This window comes from Gymnogyps californianus, unplaced genomic scaffold, assembly GCF_018139145.2.
Source record: "Gymnogyps californianus isolate 813 unplaced genomic scaffold, ASM1813914v2 HiC_scaffold_110, whole genome shotgun sequence".
Taxonomy (NCBI): Eukaryota; Metazoa; Chordata; class Aves; order Accipitriformes; family Cathartidae; genus Gymnogyps; species Gymnogyps californianus.
This window is the reverse complement of record NW_026113991.1, coordinates 68,790-91,436: the sequence shown is the minus strand read 5'-3', so window position 1 is coordinate 91,436 and position 22,647 is coordinate 68,790. Positions and strand designations below refer to the sequence as shown.

At 43.5% G+C, this 22,647-nt stretch overlaps 1 protein-coding gene across 2 annotated transcripts in view; it reads left to right on the top strand.

The window, feature by feature from the left end:
• LOC127027961 (protein patched homolog 1-like) overlaps positions 1–19,365 on the top strand; it is a 91,371-nt gene extending 72,006 nt beyond the window's left edge. The window contains exons 20-23 of one of the 2 annotated variants that reach the window (XM_050913805.1): positions 4,739–4,881; positions 7,896–7,995; positions 17,472–17,726; positions 18,838–19,365. In XM_050913805.1, the coding sequence (XP_050769762.1) occupies positions 4,739–4,881; positions 7,896–7,995; positions 17,472–17,726; positions 18,838–19,365 (1,026 nt within the window). Of the gene's footprint in view, positions 1–4,738; positions 4,882–7,895; positions 7,996–17,471; positions 17,727–18,810 lie in introns of both variants that reach the window. The other variant, XM_050913804.1, reaches the window with a different exon arrangement.
• Positions 19,366–22,647: the final 3,282 nt, after the last annotated feature.

The following is a 22,647-nucleotide window of genomic DNA, read 5'->3' as shown; positions in this document are numbered from 1 at the left end:
TTCCCAGGATGCGTGCCCCTGCTTCCCCTGCCTATGCATTTCCCTCTTCTGTTTCATTTTGACCAGGAGGTCCTTACTCAGCCATGCTGGTCTCCTGCCTTCCTTGCCTGATTTCTTGCACATGGGAATTGATAATTCTTGTGCTCTAAGAAAAATGTCATTAAATAGCTGCCAGCTCTGTTCAGCTCTTTTATCCCTGAGGGCAGTTTCCCAGGGGGTCCCATCCACCAGTCCCTTGAACGACTGAAAAAAATACAAACATTAATTAAAGTTCAAGAAAAAGAAACAAATCAAGCTAATCCAACACTCATTTCATGATTCTTGTGGCTACAGTTAGCAGTCAGGCAATGTGGACTGTTTTTCCATCTGTCATGGACTTCTTGGTAAAGAAATCCTGATGCCAATTAAAAAAATGTGGATGCCTTGATTTCTGAATGCCACAAATTCAGTCAAAACCAATGGACACTTCAAAGAGAAAAAAGCTGTATCTGATACTGGACACAATTAAGATTCTCATATTAGCCTGCTGTTCAGCTTGGAAAATCTGAGCCCAAACGTTTCCTTATTCTGAGGATACTATTACTTACTATATTCCTAGACTTTGAGTATAAATGCATTCAGGTTTATTTGCACTTTGAGATGTTTGGAGAGAAGTTTTATAAATCAGAAGGTGATTTTATCAGGAATCATCAAAAAATTTCCATCAAAATTCTGCACATATATGTGTGTGTGTGTGTATGTGCATGTGTGTGTGTGTAAAATATTTCCCCAACCAAAATAAAATGGCTTGCTTTGGTCAAACTAGTGTCTGCCACTGAAAAGCTGTGAAAAGCAGAGCAAGAAAATAGGGACCAAGAGCTAAGTAAGGATTTAACGCTTCTGGTTTTTTCCCCCAAATGAGGAAAAAAAAAGGAGTTAAAATAATTAAATTGGTTTTCAACCACAAGCCCCAAAAAGCTTTAGGAGTAAAAAACTCAATTTATTCCTCCCCTTCAAAGCATTCCCCATAAAATTAATGGATTTTTTTCAAGAAAATAAACAGCTTTAGTCTTCCCCAAACATCTAAAATATCCCATCTGTTCTGAACAGCACTACATCCTGTAACTTTCTATTGCTAGCCTAAGGAGAGATAATGATTTAAGTTTCAAAACGCACAAATTCTTGGATGAACCAACAGAATATTATTTCACAGGAACATCTTAAATGCCCTGTTAAGTCAGCTTTGACCTATATGAATCTGCGATAGCCACTGCAACTGCCCCTGGCAAAACAGAGCGCTTGGCCCAGGGACTCCTCCAATCTGGGAGCTTGCTGGGCAGATCTCCGAATACAGCGCCGCATCCCCAAAGCGCAGGGACACCCCACAACGCAACACCGCACTAGGCAAGGTGGAGCTTTCCCATCTCTCCCACTCAGTCCATCTCTCAGAGGGATTTAGTCCTCACTATGGACTTCAAATTCTTTTGATGAATTTTATTCGAAAAAGGACAATTCTTGAAGTAACTGGCAATTTTACACTTTCACTGTCATTGCTGTGTGATGTTTTAGAAGATAGCCTGATTCAGTGATCAGAGCACAGGGAAACAACTGAAAGTTCGCTTTCCTAAGGTTTAGAGTCTTGACTATACTTTTCACCTGGCCTATATCCCTCAAGATCATGAATTCCACCAGGGCATGATCACTGCAGCCCAGGCTACCTACCAATCTTGACCTCTCCAATAAGTTCCTCTGCGTTGGTGAGCAACAGGCCCAGTAACGCATCTCCTCTGGTTGGGCTTTCTATCACCTGGATTAGGAAGTTATCCTCAATGCACTCCAAGAGTCTCCTAGATTGCTTGCAGCTTGCTGTGCCACTTTTCCAGCGGATGTCAGGGTGGTTGAAGTCCCCCAGCAGGATCAGAGCCTGCGAGCGTGATGCTTCCTGTAGTTGAAGCAAGAACGCTTCATCAACATCCTCCCCTTGATAAGGCGGCCTGTAGTAAACACCAGCCACGAGGTTTCCTTTGTTGGCTTGGTCTCTAATTTTCACCCATAAGCTCTCAACCTGTGTACTGCTGTTTTTCAAAGACAGCTTTGTGCAATCAATCCATTTTTTTTACATAGAGGGCAACCCACCCTCCCCCACCCCTCCTTCCTTGCCTGGCCCTCCTGAACAGTTTATAGCCATCGATTGCAGCGCTCCAATCATGTGATTCATCCCACCAAGTTTCAGTGACAGCAATCAGATCATAGCTTTCCAGCTGCACAGTGGCTTCCAGCTCCTCCTGTTTGTTACCCATGCTGCGTGCATTGGTATAGCGACACTTCAGTTGGACTGTCGACTGTCTCACCTTTTTGGCGGAACCTTTTTGGAGGGTTGGGGGGCATTCCTCACTACTCCGGTAGGTGCGCTCATCCACCCTGTTGCTTGTGAGTACACAAGTGTCACGGCTTTGGACCCCGCCCCCCAAGTTCCTTAGTTTAAAGCGCGATTCACTAAAAGTCAGCCAATCTGCCAGCGAAGATTCTCCTTCCTCTTCTAGATAGGTGGATCCCATCTCTCCCCAATAGGCTGTATTCATCGAAGAACGTCCCGTGATCATAGAAACCAAAGCCCTGGCAATGACACCGGCCACGAAGCCAGGTGTTGATCTGCATGATGCGTCGACTTCTGCTTGCACCCCTATCCCTGACTCGCAAGATAGAGGAGAAGATCACTTGGGCCCCTGTCCCCTTCACTTGTGCCCCCAGGGCTCTGAAGTCCTGCTTGATCTTGTCCAGGTTATGCTTTACAGTGTCATTGGTGCCCACATGGAAAAGAAATAGGGGATAGTAGTCTGTGCTTTTAACCAGTTGTGGCAGTCTCTCTGTGACAACCTGGATCTTGGCTCCTGGCAAGCAGCAAACTTCCCTTGACTGTATATCAGGCTGGCTGATGGGTGTGCCTCGGTGCCTCTCAGCAGAGAGTCGCCTACTACTAGCACTTGCCGCTTCCTTTTGCAGTTTTTAGTGTGTGCAACTGGTGTGGTTTCTCCCTGTGAGTCTTGTTCATTGGCTTCACCCACTGCCAAGACTTTGTATCTGTTGCTGGTTGGTACATACAAGGAAATGGGGGGGAAGTGATATCCTGTTGCCACGAGTCACCAGAGACCATGGCGCCTCCTTCTCCAAGGTGCTGTCTGTTCGCTGTTGACACTCTTTGTCTGGTAGTCCTTGGAGGTCAGTGCCACAGGGCCCTAGTATTTCTTCTTGCAAAGTCTCGAATAATACTCTATCTATTTCTTGTTCACCCTCCCTAATACAGCGTAACCTGCTGACTTCCTCCTGCAGCTCCTCCACCCGCTGCCTGAGTGACTCCACCAGAGCACACCTTGCACAGGTGGAGCTTGCACCCTCCTCCACCCAGAAGCGTGGGTACAGACTTCACAGCCCTCCACCTGGACAGCAGCTTCCCTGATAGAAGCTCTGTCTGGGTGGCTGCCTCCACTCGTCCCAGGCTAGCCTGGCTAGGTAGATGGTTCCCGGCTGCTGCAGAGCGCAGCCCTCGCCGGGTCTCTGCCACCATGCTTCCGATGATCCCAAGCACTGCCTAATAAGCCCTTCTAATTCCCTGGAGACCTCAAGCTGCTGGGTAGGTTTGCACAGCCAACAGCTAGCTGGAGTGACCGTCGGGGCCGCAGCCAAAGCCTGTGGGTGAGCAGAGCAGGCAGCAGCCTGACAACTGGTAGAGTGCGCCGCCCTTCTCACGTGCCCTTCCACGCAAACTTCCGCACTGCTCCTCTCAGATGACGCTCCCTGTTTGCACGCCCTGTTTGCGGTGCTCCTGGTCGCTGGAGCTCCCTAGGGGCTGGTTATATGCGGCTTCCCAAGGTTTGAACTGGCCGCGGGGACAGCCGGCACCACCCGGCATCTACATGTTGTAGATGAGGTACAGAGTTGGGCATATATAGTGCTGCTAGCTAGTATGCTATATAGTTGGGTGTAGTATAGTGCTGCTAGGTTTGAAGTAGAAAAAGTTGCAAAAACATTCATCTTGAGTGAAATAGGAATGTAAAAAAAGCAGCACACAACTTAGTAGTGTTACTTTATACTGGCCCTGTTGAATACACTGGCAACTTTCCATCAGTTGAGTGCTTACTGTGTATAATATCTGATAGTGTGGATCCTCAGACCTGTGAGGAGAAATGCACTGTATCAGTGGACACTTCTGTGTAAAGTGACAGAAAGACCTGATCCACTAGTAAATGCTACCGTGGATGTGACTGTGTGCGTGAGCAAAAGTTGCAAGTCCTTGGTCTGTTCCAAGCGTATTCAGGAAAACCTGAATCAGTATTGGCTAGTTTTACAGCAAACTTCCCATGACAGTCATGGAAGCTATGCCCTCGTGAGAGTGACAAAGAATAGCCCTATAATTTTTACACCCGAAGTGCTTTTACTATAAAAAGGATTCTTTGCGTGTGGAAACAAGCAAACCGAGAAACAAATGAAAAGCCTACTGGCACAGGCATGCATTGTTTCCAAAATTATTACTATGACTCTGACTCTGTAATCAATGCTTACTCTGGTCATGTGACTTCAGCAGCGGCTATATGGTATGACTGCAGGATCAGACCTTGTCTTGAAGTCTAGCCAGCTATAGAGGTACTTTAATGGACTGTAAATTGAAGTAATTCACTGGTGAAAAACTGCATACTAAGAGAGAGGTTGTTTGAAAGGCTGTACGTCTCTCTCTAATGAAATGGATTTCATTGTTTTACAGGCATTTTTAACTGCCGTAGGAGACAAGAACCGTAGGGCCGTCCTTGCATTGGAACATATGTTTGCACCAGTGTTGGATGGAGCTGTGTCCACTCTGTTTGGAGTGTTAATGCTCGCAGGATCGGAGTTTGATTTTATTGTCAGGTAAAGCATTTGTGTGTCTTGAGGTTTTTTTTTTAATAAAAATAAGTATGCTTTTAATATTTAGACATTTCAGTGTATCTGTCATTTTATTACTATGTATGGTGCGTCAAGCATGCTTACGTCATGGTCCTGTTTTCCCTATGTTTTATTAACTCCTTGTCACATGCTAGACATAGTAGTATTTTCATTGCTGGTATTAAAATCTGTTCCAGGAAAATCTGACTCCCAGCATGAAAGGAAACAAAAATGGCCCTCTTTAGCAAAGTTTGCTAATTCTGGAATTAAGTCAGTTTGAAGCAGCTAGTATTGTCCAATATTAGCTGGGTTTTACCTTTAACCTTCCAGATATAGGTTTCCAGATTTTTCATATGCACAACGATTTGCCTGGAAAGGACACATGGAGCTACAAACATGCTGCAATTACACTGCAACTGATGCTCTCTGGGCCTTCTCCTGCTATCTTTATATGAGGTTTACAGCAATTTATAAATGGGTGAGGAAAAAAGCCCTGTTTGGGAGCTAGGGAACCATAAGTATGAACACAGAACTTCATATTAAAATTTTGTAAAGCAAAGTCCGAAGGCTCTTCTGTTTAGAACTACAGGCACAGTTTCTTGTGGATTTAATTAAGAGCGTGAATTTTTCAAGTATGAGAGGAGAGCAAGTTTTTCTTTTGAGGGGAATTTGAGAAGTACAATGAAACAGATCCTAATCCATTCCAAACAACCTGTGGAGCTCTGCAAAATCGCTAATCTTAGAAGTAACACAGGTTCTTTGTGGCAAACTGCAGCACAAAAAAACCCCCCAAAAAACTAGCCCTAAACCAGAACTGAGGTAGAATTGGGCCGAATAAAAATGCTCTGAAAGATGACTTAACTGCTTAGGTAAACATAAACTGGATAGGTGATCAGACTTAGCTGATATCCATTTGACAACAACAACAACAACAACAACAAAATGTCGGAGGCAGGAACTGAGAGAATGATTGCTAAATCTCATCAGGATTTTTTGTTTATGTATGTAAGAGATTTGCAGAAAGCAGGGAGTAGGAGGTTTACACTTAGGTCTAAATACATTAAACCTACATGGGGATTATTACTATACAGATATTGCATGCCCTGAAATAGAACTTGTATTTTTTTCAGATCAGTATATTTTTTATTTTATTGGTGGTGAAGAAATAAGGTAGAATTATTCTTTTAGGACCTGATCTTGTAAGGGATGGAACACACTGACATATAGGTTGCTCATAGATTTAGCCTAAATTTACAGGGGTATATTTGCTGTGCTACTTTCCTACTTAACAGACAAAAGATTTGGCAAGCATATTTTTTGTATCGTGGCAAATGGAAGACTGTAGCAGCCCTTCATTCAAAATTTGGAGTGGATATTCTCTTAGTATATAAAGTGAGCATTTCAACTTTTCAGCTTCTTTTATTTTACCTTTTTTATCCATCAGTTTCTTGTTTTCTAGCACAATCTGACTTTAGTTCACCTTGTTTAAAAAATAAAAATAAAATAAAATAAAATAAAATAAAATAAACTATCAGAGCCTGAGCATTGTTATAGTGGGTGAAGATGACCCCAAACTTCCAGAAAGGGATAGATTAGTCCAACAGTGTGGAATATTAAGTAAATTAACAGACATTGTATACACCAAGTGGTCAGAGCTATAATCTTCTTGTTTATCCTAATGTTAGATGGATGAGATGCAAATGTTTTAATGCCTGTTGTTGATCTCTGTCCCAGTATAAAGTTCTGGTGGTTTATCTTAGTGGAGTAGATTGGTTCACTGATTTTTGCTAATGCAGATCAGGAATTCCAAAATGTTTACAGTAGCAGGATATATGTAGTTTTACAGGAGTCTGATATATTTGATCAGATGTAGAAACATGGAGGCAGTAAGGTTTGTTGCCAGCTAATGTCAGCAGAGCCATTAGTAGCAAACTTGTCCTCAGTTCTTCTCCTACCCCTTCTCCTCCAGGAATTTACCCAAGACTGAGTTCTTGAAATCATTAGTTATAATGCAGCCTTAAATTTAGTCTGAGCTCCAGCTGTGCTGAATACCAACTAGCAAGGCTTTCCTTTTACTGACAGGTTTACCTTGGTATTCATGAAGGATCCCAGACCTTAGCCCTCAGTGGTGGGAAAGGACAAACACTTGTGCGCTTTCCCCTTCTTCCATAGTACTTCAGCCTTTATGTTTGAATTGGCTGATGCAAAACAACAGTATTCAGAGGTGTTAAATTGTTCAACAAAAGATTAGCCTGCAATGCAATTCTGCTATTGTGGAGTGCTATTACTCAGTAGGATGCTGAAGCTTACTATAGAATGGGCAGCATTTTCTTTGCAGAAAGATGGTTCCTGTGTTGTAAAAAGGCTGCAATTTGAGCTATTTGGTAAAACTGGAACTCACAGAATTCTAGGTGGAAAGTTGTGATTAATGAATGGCAAGGGAAAGCCTTAACTTACGCTGGAGATTTAATTAGAGATTCCACTGTAAGATGCAGAAGTATTTCACGCTGGATTAGCTGCTGGGAGAAGTGGGCTTCTTTCCCTTCTAGGCTAAATTGTTTAACTTCTACACCCTTCACTTCATTTGTTTGCTTCTGCTGGGTTTTCCCTAATGGGGGCCCCTTTTCATTGTATTTGTGCTTTCAATCCATTCAGCCATTCACTGCACATTCCATATTTTTTTATGTGTTACACATTCATAAATAACATTACGTGCTGCCAGATTCTGGGAAATTAAGAAATTTAATTTTCTTTCTTTCTTTTATCAACTAATACTTTGGGTTGTGTGATGTACATTCTCTAATCCAAAGGGAAAAAAAAAACAACCAAAAAACTATATATAAAGTGATATAATTATTTAGTACAATATTAGTAATATTTGAGATTTAATTTTGTATATGTATTTTTTAGTATATTTAGCAGTAGTATGTAATCCCTTATTTCTAACAATATTTGTGCCTCTTCTCTTCCCCCTCCTACCCCCTTAAACCCTGCTTCAGGTATTTTTTTGCTGTTTTGGCAATCTTAACCATTTTGGGAGTTCTCAATGGATTGGTGCTGCTTCCTGTTCTTCTTTCACTCTTTGGACCGTACCCTGAGGTCAGTAAAACTAATGGTGAACAGAAGAAATTATAATATTATTTCTCCTCCTGCAACCAACCCCCTTCTCTAGAAACTCTTTATTTTTAAAATTCTCTTGGATTTTTTAATTTTTTACTTTAAGTTTCTTGCTCTTGTTTTAATTTAAATCTGTATTAAATGTTATGTCTGTTATTTATTTGATATTCTTCTACTTACTTATACTTTTAAAGTATGTTCATTAATAAGTATTGTTTTAGAGGCTGCAATCAACAAGCTTGATACAAATGTAGGTATTAGTTAAGCTTTTAAAAGCAGAATGTCATATGCAAATATAAAATCAGGCTTTTCCCCAAGACTTTGCAAAAGACAGTTCCTTTTGTACACACACCTTCTCCTTTCCCACCCCACTGCCTCTGTTGCTTTCCTCAAAATATTTAACTCATCAGACCACCAAGGAGGCCTGTGTGGACCAATATTACACCAGTGGTGGTCCATAGACCACACCCTGATAACCATGGCCAGAAGTTTGCCAAAATGTGCCCCCACCCCCCAGTCCAGTCATCCCTCCCTGTGGTACCCTCTTGGCTCAAGCAAAGATCTTGGTGGGTGGAAGGCTCCACCTGGATGTTGAGGACTTTACAGTATAAAGCCCAAGTCCAGCAAAAAAGGATTCATAGCTATCAAATTTGTATTTGATTATTCATTACCTACACTTCAGTTAACACAATTATTGTGTTATGTATGGATATCTTTATCATGCATTATTAGAATCAGTAATGCTATGCTGCATGTTTATATATATGTGTGTATGTGTGTGCATGTGTATAAAAATAAAACACAAGGTACGTATACAGTGCTAGTAATATTTGAGATGTATCTATTTTGGGTCTTAGTATTTGTGGTGAGTTAACTTTGGCTAACAGCCAAATGCCCACTCAGCCACTCACTCACTCCCCCTCCTCAGTGGGACAAGGGATAAAAAAGCTCGTGGGTTGAGATAAAGACAGGGAGATTGCTTACCAATTACTGTTTTGGGCAAAACAGACTCAACTTGGGAAAAATTCATTTAATTTATTGCCAATTAAAATAGATTCAGGTAGTGAGAAACAAAAACAAACATTAAAACTGCACCTTTTCTCCCCCCTTTCCCATGCCCAACTTCACTCCTTCACTCGACTCCTCTATCCCCACCCAAGCGGCACAGGGGAAGATGGGAGATGGGGATTACTGACAGTACATAGTGGTTTCTCTCTGCTGCTTCTCCCCTCTCACACTTTTCCCCTGCTCCGGTGTGGGCTCTCCCACAGGCTGCAGTCCTTCAGGAAAAAAATAACTGCTCCAGCATAGGTCTTCCATAGGCTGCAATGAATATCTGCTCTGGTGCCATGGAGCACCTCCTCTTCCTTCTCTGACCTTGGTGTTCCCTCTGCTGTTTTCCTCTCTGTCTAGTGATTTCTGCCCTTTCTTAGATATGTTTTCACAGAGGCACTACCAGCTTCATTGATTGGCTCGGCTGTGGCCTGCAGTGGGGCTGTTGTGGAGCCAGCTGGAATTGGCTCTGTCCAGCACAGGGCAGCCCCTCACCTCTTCCCACAGAGGCCACCCCTGAAGACCCCCCCTCCTGCTACCAAAACCTTGCCACATACACCCAATACAGTATTAATAAAACAGTTTTGACATAAGTGCATAATCTCTTATATTCCTAACAGTATACATGGCCTGTCCCTTATTCAAACAATATATATGTATATATGTGCATATATTGCAATTATGTGTGTCCATCTCTCTTTGCAACTAGAGACTGAACCATACTATACATACACATTTGAGATGATTTATGAAATCACACTTAATGTATGCTGAGGGGGGAGGCAAGTCCAGGAATTATTTGTATATTTATAAGTGTAAGTATTTGTATATTTATAAGTGTAAGTGTGCATGTTCATGTACATATATGCACTTGCTGAGATAATGATACATAGAGGAAGAGGTATAATCCTATTTGCATACATCTCCAGAGATGGAGACCATGTCTCTTTTTCTTTCATGCATTTTTGCAGTGTAATACAGGTGTTGATCAGAAAACTAGTGCTAAGGTTCTCATGGCATGGAAAGGTGTATTTGGCTAAAGAATATTTCTATCAAGTGCTAATAATAATAAGGTGTCCTGGTTTCGGCTGGGATAGAGTTAATTTTCTTCCTAGTAGCTGGTATAGTGCTGTGTTTTGGATTTAGTAGGAAAATAATGTTGATAACACACTGATGTTTTTAGTTGTTGCTAAGTAGTGTTTATACTAAGTCAAGGATTTTTCAGCTTCTCGTGCCCAGCCAGCAAGAAGGCTGGAGGGGCACAAGAAGCTGGGAGGGGACACAGTCAGGACAGCTGACCCAAACTGGCCAAAGGGCTATTCCATACCATATGACATCATGCCCAGTATATAAACTGGGGGGAGTTAACTGGGAGGGGGGATCGCTGCTCGGGAACTAACTGGGCATGGGTCGGCGAGCGGTGAGCAATTGCATTGTGCATCACTTGTTTTGTATATTCTAATTCTTTTAGTATTATTATTGTCATTTTAATATTATTATTATTATTATTATCATTATCATTATTTTTCCTTCCTTTCTGTCCTATTAAACTGTCTTTATCTCAACCCACAAGGTTGTTTTTTTCGATTCTCTCCCCCATCCCACTGGGTGGAGGGGGAGTGAGTGAGCAGCTGCATGGTGCTTAGTTGCCGGCTGGGGTTAAACCACGACAGTCCTTTTTGGCGACCAACGTGGGGCAGTACGGGTTGAGATAACGACAAATCTGACTGGAATGTGTTAGAACAAATTTGTTATAAACATTCATTATATTAGTTCAATAGTTGCTGGTCACAATGTTGATGTATTTGCTCTCAAAGTTGGTGCACTTGTTCTTAAAGGTGCGTTATGTAATACCTTACTTGCAGTATATGCTCCCTGTTGTGCTGTTTATCACCCGTGGGAACTGGGCCAGAGTTATCATGTTGTTGTACTTTGTAACACTGGCTTATGATACGATAGAGTTGCTGGTCATGAAACTAATCTGGTATTTGTACTCAGCATTGCCGTCACCTCCGTACTTCGGGAGCCGTCTATCAGAAACTCTTAATAATTACACCTTGTACCTTTTCTCCTCGGAGAGCCACTCCATGGGGGAGACACATTTCTTCACCTTCCCCTTCTCCTCCAGGCAAATTACAGTGGCTCTTGAGAATTTTGAATATCCTTGGGATGTTCAAACCAGCATGTTCCTATTGCTATGTCTCCTGAATGTGTTCCAGGTCTTGTTTAAGGTGAAACAACTGTTTAAGAATACCTTTTGGAAATCTGCCCCGAGGCTTAATAGCCATGGGTGGCATGGCATGTGGGAGAATATGGGCAGGTATCTAGAGAACTTCTCACCTCCAATGGTTTGGAACTTCACTCCCGAACAACTACAGGACCCTGATAAAGTGACAGAATATGTGAAAGGAAAATGCTGTGGCTATTCCAAAGAGGCACAACTTATCGCACTGTGCTGGGCCCTGGCTAGTATCTACCAAACACTGCTCGATACTGTGCAGCACCCTCAGGGGAAGGGAGGGAAAACAGACTGACAGATACTGCAGCTACTCCAACCCCTGCAACAGACACAGCGGTTACTCCAACCCCTGTGACAGGCACTGCGGCTACTCCAACCCCTGCGACAGGCACTGCAGCTAAACCAGAGAACCAACCTGTGCTGGTATCAGTCGCCCCTATACAGAAGAAGAAATATACAAAAAAATCAGTTCGCTTAGTGAAGGATGAAGATGAACCAGGGTCATCATGAGAACAGGAGGAAGAGGCAGAACCAGAGGTAATAACCCAATCTCTATCCCTGAGTGAGCTGCAGGATATGCGAAAAGATTTCAGCCGCCGTCCAGGTGAGCACATTATCACCTGGCTGCTCCGATGCTGGGACAATGGGGCTAGTAGCCTGGAATTAGAGGGTAGGGAAGCCAAGCAGCTGGGATCACTTGCTAGGGAAGGGGGCATTGACAAGGCAATTGGAAAAGGGACACAAGCCCTCAGCCTCTGGAGGCGACTCCTGTCAAGTGTGAAGGAAAGGTATCCCTTCAAGGAAGATGTTGTATGTCACCCAGGCAAGTGGACCACCATGGAAAGAGGTATTCAGTACCTGAGGGAATTAGCCATGCTAGAGATGATTTAGTATGACCCGGATGGTGCACAATTACCCAGAGATCCAGATGAAGTTCAATGCACAGGACCCATGTGGTGGAAGTTTGTACGGAGCGCATCATCATCGTATGCCAACCCATTGGCAGTAGTTACATGGAAAGATGAAGAGGCACCGACAGTGGATGAAATGGCTCGCCAACTCCGGCAATATGAAGAAAATCTCTCTTCATCCCTACGAGCCTGTGTCTCGGCTGTGGAAAAACTGTCCGAGAAGTCCGAAAAACTGATCGAACTGATCAAAAACTACTACTCCCCACCTGTACGGACCAATATCTCAGCTATTAGGAGTGAGCATTCCTCTGATCAAGAGAGAGAATACAGAAGGTATACACCACGGGGTACCCTGTGGTTTTACCTGCGTGACCACGGAGAGGACATGAGGAAGTGGGATAGAAAACCTACCTTGGTCTTAGATGCACGGGTCCGCGAAATGAAAGGAAAAACAACCAGAAAAGGGGATTCGTCCAGGAAAGATGCCGCTCCGGTTTCCAGCAGACAATTCCCCAGACAGAGTAGAAGGGCTTCTGACCCTCTTGAAGGGACCTCTAAGTCATTTTTACAAGAAGTGAGTAACAAATACTCTGACCAGGATTAGAGGGGCCCTGCCTCCAGCCAGGTGGAGGAAAGGGACAACCGGGTTTATTGGACTGTGTGGATTCAACGGCCTGGCACATCAGATCCACAGGAGTATAAGGCTCTAGTAGACACTGGTGCACAGTGTACTCTAATGCCATCAAGTTAGAAAGGGGCAGAACCCATTTGTATTTCTGGGGTGACAGGGGGATCCCAACAGCTAGCTGTATTGGAGGCTGAAGTAAGCCTAACTGGGAATGAGTGGCAGAAACACCCCATTGTGACTGGCCCAGAGGAGAGGGTATTTCAAGGACCCAAAGGGGTACCGGTGGACCTTTGGTATAGCTGCCTTGGAGATGGAGGCAATTGAACAGTTGTCCACCTTGCCCGGTCTCTCAGAGGACCCTTCTGTTGTGGGGTTGCTGAGGGTCGAAGAACAACAGGTGCCAATCGCTACCACAAGGGTGCACCGGCGGCAATATCGCACCAACCGAGACTCCCTGATTCCCATCCATATGCTGATTCGTCGACTGGAGAGCCAAGGGGTGATCAGCAGGACTCGCTCACCCTTTAACAGCCCCATATGGCCAGTGCAAAAGTCTAATGGAGAATGGAGACTAACAGTAGAACTGGAGTCAAAAGCAGCCAAGTGGTAGGCCTCTTGGTACGCCACTATTAATAATAATAATAATAAAAAAATGACAATAATAATACTAAAAGAATTAGACTATAGAAAAAAAGTGATGCACAATGCAATTGCTCACCTCTCGCCAACCGATGCCAATAAAATGGCAAGATGGACGTCGTCACATCCCAATGGATGTGATCAACAAAATAGCAGCTATGTCTCCACCGACTAGTAAACAGGAAACGCAAGCTTTCTTAGGTGTTGTAGGTTTTTGGAGAATGCATATTCCAAATTACAGTCTCATTGTAAGCCCTCTCTATCAAGTGACCCAGAAGAAGAATGATTATTACATGGGGCCCTGAGCAACAACAAGCCTTTAAATAGATTAAACGGGAGATAGTTCATGCAGTAGCCCTTGGGCCAGTCTGGGCAGGACCAGATGTTAAAAATATGCTCTATACCACTGTCCTGGTTTCGGCTGGGACAGAGTTAATTTTCTTCTTAGTAGCTGGCACAGTGCTGTGTTTTGGATTTAGTGTGAGAATAATGTTGATAACATGCTGGTGTTTGAGTTGTTGCTAAGTAGCGCTTATCTTAAGCCAAGGACTTTTCAGTTTCCCATGCTCTGCCAGCAAGCAGGTGTGCAAGAAGCTGGGAGGGAGCATGGCCAGGACAGCTGACCTGAACTAGCCAAAGGGGTATTCCATACCATGGAACATCATGCCCAGTATATAAACAGGGGGGAGTTGGCCAGGAGGGGCGGATCGCGGCTCGGGCATCAGTCAGCGGGTGGTGAGCAATTGCATTGTGCATCACTTGTCTTTTCTTGGGTTTTATTTCTCTCTCTTTTTTGTTATATTCCTTTTCATTACAATTATTATTATATTATTATTATTCTTAATAGTATATTTTATTTTACTTTAGTTATTAAACTGTTGTTATCTGAACCCACGAGTTTTACCTTTTTTTTTTTTTCCTCCTCCCCATCCCACTGGGAAGGGGGAGGGGGAAGCAGCTGCATGGTGCTTAGTTGCTGCTGGGGTTAAACCACGACAACCGCAGTCGGGGAGAATGGCCCGACCTGGAGTCTCTGGCAGAAAGCACCCGGGGAGACCCGAGGTCGACCCCTAGGGTTTTGGAGTCGGGGATATCGAGGATCCGAGGCCCGCTATACTCCAACTGAAAAGGAGATATTAGCAGCATATGAAGGAGTCTGAGCTGCCTCAGAAGTGGTTGGTACTGAAACACAGCTCCTATTAGCACCCCGACTGGCGGTGCTGGGCTGGATGTTCAAAGGGAAGGTCCCTTTCTACGTATCATGCAACTGATGCTACATGGAGTAAGTGGGTCACACTGATCACACAATGAAGTCGAATAGGAAATCCCAGTCGCCCAGGAATTTTGGAAGTGATCACGGACTGGCCAGAAGGCAAAGATTTTGGAATATCGCCAGAGCAGGTGGTGACAGGTGCTGAAGAGGCCCCACTGTATAATAAACTGCCAGAAAATGAGAGGCAATATGCCCTGTTCACTGATGGGTCCTGTCGCATTGTAGGAAAGCATCGGAGGTGGAAGGCAGCTGTATGGAGTCCTATACGACAAGTTGCAAAAACTGCAGAAGGAGAAGGTGAATTGATTCAATTTGCAGAGGTGAAAGCCATCCAGCTGGCTTTAGACATGGCTGAACGAGAAAAATGGCCAATACTTTATCTCTGTACTGACTCATGGATGGTGGCAAATGCTCTGTGGGGGTGGGTGCAGCAATGGAAGCAGAGTAACTGGCAACGCAGAGGTAAACCCATCTGGGCTGCCCCATTGTGGCAAGATATTGCTGCCCGGCTAGAGAACCTGGTTGTGAAAGTACATCATGTAGATGCTCATGTACCTAAGAGTTGGGCCACTGAAGAACATCAAAACGAGCAGCAGGTGGATCAGGTTGCTAGGATTGAAGTGGCTCAGGTGGATTTGAACTGGCAATATAAGGGTGAATTATTCATGGCTTGGTGAGCCCATGACACCTCAGGCCATCAGGGAAGAGATGCAACATATAGATGGGCTCATGATCGAGGGGTGGACTTGACCATGGACACTATCACACAGGTTATCCATGAATATGAAACATGCGCTGCAATTAAGCAAGCCAAGTGGTTAAAGCCTCTTTGGTATGGAGGACGATGGCTGAAATATAAATATGGGGAGGCCTGGCAGATTGACTATATCACACTCCCACAAACCCGCCAAGGCAAGCGCCATGGGCTTACAATGGTGGAAGCAACCACCGCTGGCTGGAAACATATCCCATGCCCCATGCCACTGCCCGGAACACTATCCTGGGCCTTGAGAAGCAAATCTTATGGCAACACGGAACCCCAGAAAGAATTGAGTCAGACAACGGGACTCATTTCCGGAACAATCTCATAGACACCTGGGCCAAAGAGCATGGCATTGAGTGGGTGTATCACATCCCCTATCATGCACCAGCCTCTGGGAAAATTGAGCAATACAATGGATTGTTAAAGACTACATTGAGAGCAATGGGTGGTGGGACCTTCAAACATTGGGATACACATCTAGCAAAGGCCACCTGGTTAGTCAACACTAGAGGATCTGTCCATCAAGCTGGCCCTGCCCAATCAGAACTTTTACGTACTGTAGAAGGGGATAAAGTTCCTGTGGTGCACATAAAAAATATGCTAGGAAAAACAGTCTGGGTTACTCCTGCCTCAGGCAAAGGCAAATCCTTTGTGGGATTGCTTTTGCTCAAGGGCCTGGGTGCACTTGGTGGGTGATGCGGAAGGATGGGGAAGTCCGATGTGTGCCTCAAGGGGATTTGATTTTAGGTGAGAATAGCCAGTGAATTAAATTGTATGTTTTTAACTGCTATATAACCCTGACACTGTATGTCATCGCTACAATATTTGTTATGTGCTATATCAATGGTATTACTGTAAGAATGAACCAAATTAATGAAGAATGAACTTTGACAAAACTGAGTGAAGTGCAGTAGTGATGGAACCAGGACTGACTGCAGCATGCAACAATCCGACACCACACACCATCCTCCTGCTGCGCCCAATGTCACCCGCCCGCCGCACCGCACCAAAGCCTGATCCTGTTCTTCTGACTGAGTGGACTTTACACCATCCCTCCTGTCCAGAGAGACTGTTATGACAGATGGAGCCCAAAGTCATGGACTGAATGAACTCAACAAACATTTTAAAGGGACATTTAAATGGACATTTTAAAGGCCTATAGATTAAGGGAATGATATCTGTGTGTATATGTATCAAAAGACAGGAAAAGTGGTGGTGATTAATTGAAAATGCATTGGAAAGTGTGGGACCTGGACATGATGTAGATGATATAGAATAAGGGGTGGATACTGTCCTGGTTTCAGCTAGGACAGAGTTAATTTTCTTCCTAGTAGCTGGTGTAGTGTTATGTTTTGGATTTAGTAGGAAAATAACGTTGATAACACACTGATGGTTTTAGTTGTTGCTAAGTAGTGTTTATACTAAGTCAAGGATTTTTCAGCTTCTCCTGCCCAGCCAGCAAGAAGGCTGGAGGGGCACAAGAAGCTGGGAGGGGACACCGCCAGGACAGCTGACCCAAACTGGCCAAAGAGCTATTCCATACCATATGACATCATGACCAGTATATAAATTGGGGGGAGTTGGCTGGGAGGGGCAGATTGCTGCTTGGGAACTAACTGGGCATCGGTCGGCGAGCGGTGAGCAATTGCATTGTGCATCACTTGTTCTGTATATTCTAATTCTTTTAGTATTATTATTGTCATTTTAATATTATTATTATTATTATCATTATCATTATTTTTCCTTCCTTTCTGTCCTATTAAACTGTCTTTATCTCAACCCACGAGGGTTTTTTTTTCCTGATTCTCTCCCCCGTCCCATAGGGTGGAGGGGAAGTGAGCGAGCGGCTGCGTGGTGCTTAGTTGCCGGCTGGAGTTAAACCACGACATAAGTGTAATGCTAATTGAATGATACTGAATGCTTGTATTTATAATTGTCATTGTCATTATCAGGTTTCTCCAGCCAGTGGACGAAACAGATTACCTACTCCATCTTCTGAGCCACCCCCCAGCATCATGAGGTGTGCACTGCCACCCGGGCACACAAATAATGGGTCGGATTCCTCTGATTCTGAGTACAGCTCTCAAACTGCAGTTTCAGGCATCAGTGAAGAGCTCCATCAATATGAGGCTACTCAAGGCTCTGGGGCACCAGTCCATCAAGTAATAGTGGAAGCCACTGAGAATCCTGTCTTTGCAAGATCCATTGTAAGTAGTTCACATATTGACTGGAGGGAGAGCAAGAATATTTTTGTTTTGTTTTGTTTTTTGTTTGGTTGAGTTTTTTTAATTTAAATCTATTTCTGTGGGAAGGCTGTAATATTTCTTTCATGTGTCTGGCTGATTATGCTTTGTGACTGTGCCAAAATTTGGAGCACTTGTAGACAGGACATGAAGGCTTTCCTTTAGAATCAAGTTGGGGGTAAAATTATGGTACCAAAGCTGAGGTCTTCAGCATGTGTAAGTGCTGTTATATCATATTAGCACCAGCCACAAGAGAGAGCTCTCAGTCTGTTCAATGACTGTTCTGGGTGACCTCCAGGAAAGAAAGTGGGGAGAGGTTTAAAAGATCCAAACCTCTTCCACACAGCTCCCTGTGGGTCACCATCTCATATAGCTCTTCTCTGGACAGCTCACTTGGGGAGAAAGAGTGATAGAGCCCAGAAAAAAAGAAGTTTCAGGGTTGTATCAAATCTTGGGTCTGTTCCATCTTGCTACTGGGTTGGCATAACTGCGATTTCAAAGGAAAGTGAAAAAGCTCTGTCTCCTGCTCCCCATGATGCTGCATGCTGAGCTGCAATGTGGATCTCTTTTTGTTCAGCAGAGGCCTAAAAATAGGTACAAGCACAGCCACATTTGAAATTGGTCATGGTTTATTGACTGATGTGGCCGCTGTGCTTCATGCTTTTTAAAGAAATCCAGAAACAGATTCCTACAGTCTGTACAAACTACCTCACTAACATCCTGTGTATGTACCCTGGGTAGAGCCTTTTCCAAATGCCTGCAGTTCTGCTTGTTGAACCAGTTAAGATCAAGTGCTTGCTATCCATCCCTTTGAAAAGATGGAGCAGTATGTAGGAAGTGCATATATTTTCAGCTGTAGTCCTGTGTTTATCTGAAGTTATGCTTTCCAGGTTTTAACAACTTCAGACAAAAAATGTCTGGAAAAATCAACAGTTCTAAAACTCCAGAACACTACCTTTATAGAGTTAGAACCAGGACAATACCATTATAAACGTTGTTCCTGGGATAAAATATAAAAGTGTAGTATTTGTTTGCCCCGCTTTGTCAGAGGCATAACCATGTGTCTCCCTTTCAGGTGGTTCAGCCAGAGACAAGGTATCAGTCGAGTCCCAGATTGCAATCAAATCCAGAGGCTGGCACTCAGCAGGCACGGCATCAGGGCAGACAACCAAAATGGGAAACAAGGGAAGGGCTGCGACCACCTCCTTACTGCCCTCGGAGGGATGCTTTTGAAATTTCTGCTGAACGGCATTCAGGACCTAGCAATAGAGGTTGCTTGGGCCACAAGGCTCATTCTTATAACATGAGAAGCCCAGTGTTTGGTGCCATGAGTGCCTCAGGACCAGCCTACTGCCAGCCTATCACTACTGTGACTGCCTCAGCTTCAGTGACTGTTGCTGTCCACCCTGTCATGCACAACCACAACTCTTGGGGAGGGAGCATTCCGTCCTACAAGGGATACTATGAAGCTGACCATGGGCCATTTGAGGACCCCCACGTGCCTTTTGATATGTGGTATGAAAGAAGAAATTCTAAAGTAGAAGTTATAGAACTGCAAGATGTTGAATGTGAAGAAAGGATACCTGGCAACAACTCAGAATAAGGTAGATCTGTCTCCTGTAGCCAGTAGATTTGCCTGTCTTGAGTAATGCTGTGATCAGAAGAAAAGGGAAAGATAAGAATTCTCTGAAGTACCTTCAGGTAGGTTTACTTCTTAGTCCCTGATCATCTGGAATCAGCTGACCACGAATATAGTACATTTTGTACTAGAAGTTAGGTTGGATAAGATAGTGCTATCCAGTGCTAAGAAGTTACAATGATCCAAACATAAACTACTCCAAGAGCCTTGCAAAGTGGGTGAGTACATATTGTGATCCCAGTTTAACAGAAGAGGAAAATGAAGCAGAGATGTTATGTAGCACATTCAAAGCTGTGTGATTGCATTTCCTGTTGATAGATCATAGAATCATAGAATTACAGAATGGTTTGGGTTGGAAGGGACCTTTAAAGATCATCTAGTCCAACCCCCCTGCCATGAGCAGGGACATCTTCCACTAGATAAGGTTGCTCAAAGCCCCATCCAACCTGGCCTTGAACACTTCCAGGGATGGGGCATCCACAACTTCGCTGGGCAACCCGTTCCAGTGTCTCACCATCCTCATCGTAAAAAGTTTCTTCCTTATATCCAATCCAAATCTACCCTCTTTCAGTTTAAAACCATTACCCCTTGTCCTGTCACTACAGGCCTTGGTAAAAAGTCTCTCTCCGTGTTTCTTATAAGCCCTCTTTATATATTGAAAGGCCACAATAAGGTCTCCCTGGAGCCTTCTCTTCTCCAGGCTGAATAACCCCAACTCTCAGCCTTTCTTCAGAGGAGAGGTGTTCCAGCTCTCTGATCATTTTCGTGGTCCTCCTCTGGACCCACTCTAACAGGTCCATGTCTTTCTTGTACTGGGGACTCCAGCAGGACTGCTCTCAATCATTTCATCCCCCAGCCTGTATTGATACTGGGGGTTGCCCCAACCCAGGTGCAGGACCTTGCACTTGGCCTTGTGGAACTTCATGAGGTTCCCATGGGCCCACTTCTCAAGCCTCTCAAGGTCCCTCTGGATGCCATCCCTTCCCTCAAGCGTATCATCAGCTGCACCACTCAGCTTGGTGTCATCTGCAAACTTGCTGAGGGTGCACTCAATCCCACTGTCTATGTCAGTAATAAAGATATTGAACAGTACTGGTCCCAATACAGACCCTTGAGGGACACCGCTTGTTACTGATCTCCATTTGAACATTGAGCCATTGACTGTAACTCTTTGGACATGGCCATCCAGCCAATTCCTTATTGATTGAACAGTCCATCCATCAAACCCATATGTCTCCAAGTTAGCGACAAGGATGTTGTGGGGGGACCATGTCAAAGGCCTTACAGAAGTCAAGATAGATGACATCAGTTGCTCTTCCCTTATCCACCAAGGCAGTCACTCCATCATAGAAGGCCACCAGATTAGTCAGGCACGATTTGCCCTTGGTGAAGCCATGTTGGCTGTCTCGAATCACCTCCCTGTCATCCATATGCCTTGACATAGCTTCCAGCTAGAAACAGCTGGCAAACAAATGAAGTGAAGGGTGTAGAAGTTAAACAATTTAGCCTAGAAGGGAAAGAAGCCCACTTCTCCCAGCAGCTAATCCAGCGTGAAATACTTCTGCATCTTACAGTGGAATCTCTAATTAAATCTCCAGCGTAAGTTAAGGCTTTCCCTTGCCATTCATTAATCACAACTTTCCACCTAGAATTCTGTGAGTTCCAGTTTTACCAAATAGCTCAAATTGCAGCCTTTTTACAACACAGGAACCATCTTTCTGCAAAGAAAATGCTGCCCATTCTATAGTAAGCTTCAGCATCCTACTGAGTAATAGCACTCCACAATAGCAGAATTGCATTGCAGGCTAATCTTTTGTTGAACAATTTAACACCTCTGAATACTGTTGTTTTGCATCAGCCAATTCAAACATAAAGGCTGAAGTACTATGGAAGAAGGGGAAAGCGCACAAGTGTTTGTCCTTTCCCACCACTGAGGGCTAAGGTCTGGGATCCTTCATGAATACCAAGGTAAACCTGTCAGTAAAAGGAAAGCCTTGCTAGTTGGTATTCAGCACAGCTGGAGCTCAGACTAAATTTAAGGCTGCATTATAACTAATGATTTCAAGAACTCAGTCTTGGGTAAATTCCTGGAGGAGAAGGGGTAGGAGAAGAACTGAGGACAAGTTTGCTACTAATGGCTCTGCTGACATTAGCTGGCAACAAACCTTACTGCCTCCATGTTTCTACATCTGATCAAATATATCAGACTCCTGTAAAACTACATATATCCTGCTACTGTAAACATTTTGGAATTCCTGATCTGCATTAGCAAAAATCAGTGAACCAATCTACTCCACTAAGATAAACCACCAGAACTTTATACTGGGACAGAGATCAACAACAGGCATTAAAACATTTGCATCTCATCCATCTAACATTAGGATAAACAAGAAGATTATAGCTCTGACCACTTGGTGTATACAATGTCTGTTAATTTACTTAATATTCCACACTGTTGGACTAATCTATCCCTTTCTGGAAGTTTGGGGTCATCTTCACCCACTATAACAATGCTCAGGCTCTGATAGTTTATTTTATTTTATTTTATTTTATTTTATTTTATTTTTATTTTTTAAACAAGGTGAACTAAAGTCAGATTGTGCTAGAAAACAAGAAACTGATGGATAAAAAAGGTAAAATAAAAGAAGCTGAAAAGTTGAAATGCTCACTTTATATACTAAGAGAATATCCACTCCAAATTTTGAATGAAGGGCTGCTACAGTCTTCCATTTGCCACGATACAAAAAATATGCTTGCCAAATCTTTTGTCTGTTAAGTAGGAAAGTAGCACAGCAAATATACCCCTGTAAATTTAGGCTAAATCTATGAGCAACCTATATGTCAGTGTGTTCCATCCCTTACAAGATCAGGTCCTAAAAGAATAATTCTACCTTATTTCTTCACCACCAATAAAATAAAAAATATACTGATCTGAAAAAAATACAAGTTCTATTTCAGGGCATGCAATATCTGTATAGTAATAATCCCCATGTAGGTTTAATGTATTTAGACCTAAGTGTAAACCTCCTACTCCCTGCTTTCTGCAAATCTCTTACATACATAAACAAAAAATCCTGATGAGATTTAGCAATCATTCTCTCAGTTCCTGCCTCCGACATTTTGTTGTTGTTGTTGTTGTTGTTGTCAAATGGATATCAGCTAAGTCTGATCACCTATCCAGTTTATGTTTACCTAAGCAGTTAAGTCATCTTTCAGAGCATTTTTATTCGGCCCAATTCTACCTCA